Source organism: Pteropus vampyrus, unplaced genomic scaffold (assembly GCF_000151845.1).
Source record: "Pteropus vampyrus isolate Shadow unplaced genomic scaffold, Pvam_2.0 Scaffold620, whole genome shotgun sequence".
Classification (NCBI taxonomy): Eukaryota; Metazoa; Chordata; class Mammalia; order Chiroptera; family Pteropodidae; genus Pteropus; species Pteropus vampyrus.
In genome coordinates this window covers 268,698-271,014 of record NW_011889401.1, presented here as the reverse complement: position 1 = coordinate 271,014, position 2,317 = coordinate 268,698, and the positions used below count along the sequence as shown (strand labels likewise).

Genomic DNA, 2,317 nt, shown 5'->3' with positions numbered 1-2,317 from the left:
TCTGGTGCTTCCCCAGACCCGCCTCCCGGGGCCGCGGCTTCTAGTAAGCAGAGACGCCGGTTACATATCAAGTTGCTCTTGGGTGTCAGAAGTGGCACACCTCCGCTCTGGGCCCGCTCCGCTCCCGCAGCGCAGGGTCCTTGGAGGTGCCGGCGCTGCGAGGCAGGGAATGGTAAAATTATAGCCCAGAACCACAGGCCGGAGGTGGGAGACTGTGCTGACCGATGGGTGTGGTCCCCTTGTTTGAAATGTGGCTTCCCATATCAAAGACAGCCCATTCGAGTGTCCAAATACCTGTATAACCAGGTTAAATTGTAGGTTTGAGGTTCTGCTAAACGCAATCACTGGAGTTGACCGGGTACCTTGGAATGCAATAAACTAGTATTTGCTGAATGCGTTTACACTCTCAGGTGTCACAGGCCTTGGAGATGCATTCTGATACGGATGTTTAAGGGTGGTTTCTCTCTTGTGGCACTTGTTATGTATAGTTAAGGAGAAACGGGCAGTAACTATGGAAGGCCAGTTATGTGGCAGCTCACTGGAAGGAAAGGAATAGAAACAATGGCTTGGAAATCAAGAAGGGTTTTGGAGGGGAGGTGGGATTTTGATGGGATGAAAGCAGGTACTCGGCCAAGTGTTGAGCCTGTTTGTAGGAACCTGGGAAGGTAGAAAAGCTGGTGGTACCTCCCACAGGCCTCCAGCACTTCACAGTTTACATTGTGCTTTTAAACATGATCTGGTCTTGCAAGCTGCGCACAGGTCAGGTGTTTTCTGGTGTCTGATGAAGGAACCGCAGCTTACACCATTTGAGTAACTACCGAAGACGATACCGTCCCGTGAGGGCTGAGGGGTGGAGTTGGGTCTCAGTTTCAGAACCGAAGGCTAGCCCTCGTCCTCCCGGTGGCCGAGTGCCATCTCAGTGGCGGTTTAATACGTGCATGGACGTCCCTCTGAAATAGATGCAGTTGAATTTTATGTGGCAGGTGAGGGTGCCAGTTCAGCAAGGGTAGGTGATTCGACCAAACTCATCATAGAGCTGGAGCTCAAAACTTCATTTTTGTGATTTCAGATCTTTCCGTTCCATTATTTAACTGTTCCATAGTAGGGTGGGAACACTTATCTATGGCCAGTGTAGCCTGCGGAGAAGACGTGGCAGAGCAGGGGACGGTTGCTGAGCCCCTGCGAGTGCCGGTTACTGTGGCAGAGGGTTTACGTTCCAGGGTGCCGTCTTACTTAACCCTAACACAGCCTGGTTTTACAGGTGAACTGACAGGTAATTCATTTATGTGGTATCAATATATAAAGCACCTACTGTGTTCCAGGCACTCTTACAAGTTAAGGCGTGGTGACTAGTTTAATGAAGTGGAAATGGGAGCGGGGCGGGGGAGGGGGGTGACTCAGAGAGGATCCAAGGTTTCAAACTTGGGCAGTTGGAATAATGATAATGCGCTGAGTACTGTCACTTGAGTTTGGGGGAAAAAGCCTAGTTTTAGACAAGTTGCATTTGAAATTGCAGGCAGAAGCCCCTGCCCACGGGTTGTCGGAATCGTGGGACTGGATCTCGCAGGAGACGGAGGCAGCAGAGTGGTTTGAGGGGGTGAAGAGCTGAAGATGGAGAGCAGCCCTCGGGGAGGATCCCGGGACGAGAGGGGAGAGGCAAGGGCTGTAGAGTGGGAGGGGGCGAGGGGACGTGGGCAGGGCAGTAAGTGTCACGGAAACCAGAGGACACTTTCCAGCAGCTTAATAGAGGTGTGGCTTCTCCGCAAGCGGTTCCCGCCTGGTAGCATCGCCCAGGAAGTTTAACATAGCACTGATCCCCGGGTGTTTGGGCTGGGAAGGTCAGCGCGAATCCTGGGAGCTGTCCCTTCAGCACAGAGGCATTTGGCAGGACATTTGGAAGGGCGTTCAGTGTTGGCAGCTTTGTTGTGGGGTGGGCCTTATGGTGCCCAGGCAGCACAGGTTCCCAGTTACAAACGGCCAAGTCACGGGGTGTGGTGCACAGCGTAGGGAGTGCAGTCAGCAGCCCTGCGATAACTGCGGGGACAGACGGCGACCAGAGCGGGGATCACTGTGTCAGGTGTACAGATGTCTCTCACGGTGTCGTACACCAGAAATGAATGCCATTCTGGTTGTCAGCCATACTTTAATAAAAATGAAAGATGCTAAGTCAGATCAAGTGACTTGGTGCCACACCGTGTCACCTCTCAGTGGTGATAGGTGGCCTCCTGACCCCACCCTGCTTGTCTGCCCCTGATGCCGTGACAGACTGCCCAAGGGAGGTGCTTGGGGTCTCTTCAGACCCCAGCAAAGGGGGTTT

The 2,317-nt window shown here is 53.0% G+C and overlaps 1 protein-coding gene across 5 annotated transcripts in view; it reads left to right on the top strand.

Moving 5' to 3' along the window:
* The window catches only part of NUDCD3 (NudC domain containing 3), a 40,134-nt gene that overhangs the window by 972 nt on the left and 36,845 nt on the right, over nucleotides 1-2,317 (top strand). The window contains exon 1 of one of the 5 annotated variants that reach the window (XM_023525761.1): nucleotides 52-172. The exons of the other annotated variants lie outside the window; for them this stretch is intronic. Within the exon in view, the coding sequence (XP_023381529.1) occupies nucleotides 170-172 (3 nt within the window). The 5' untranslated portion in view covers nucleotides 52-169. Of the gene's footprint in view, nucleotides 1-51; nucleotides 173-2,317 lie in introns of those variants that run through there. 5 annotated transcript variants of the gene reach the window in all.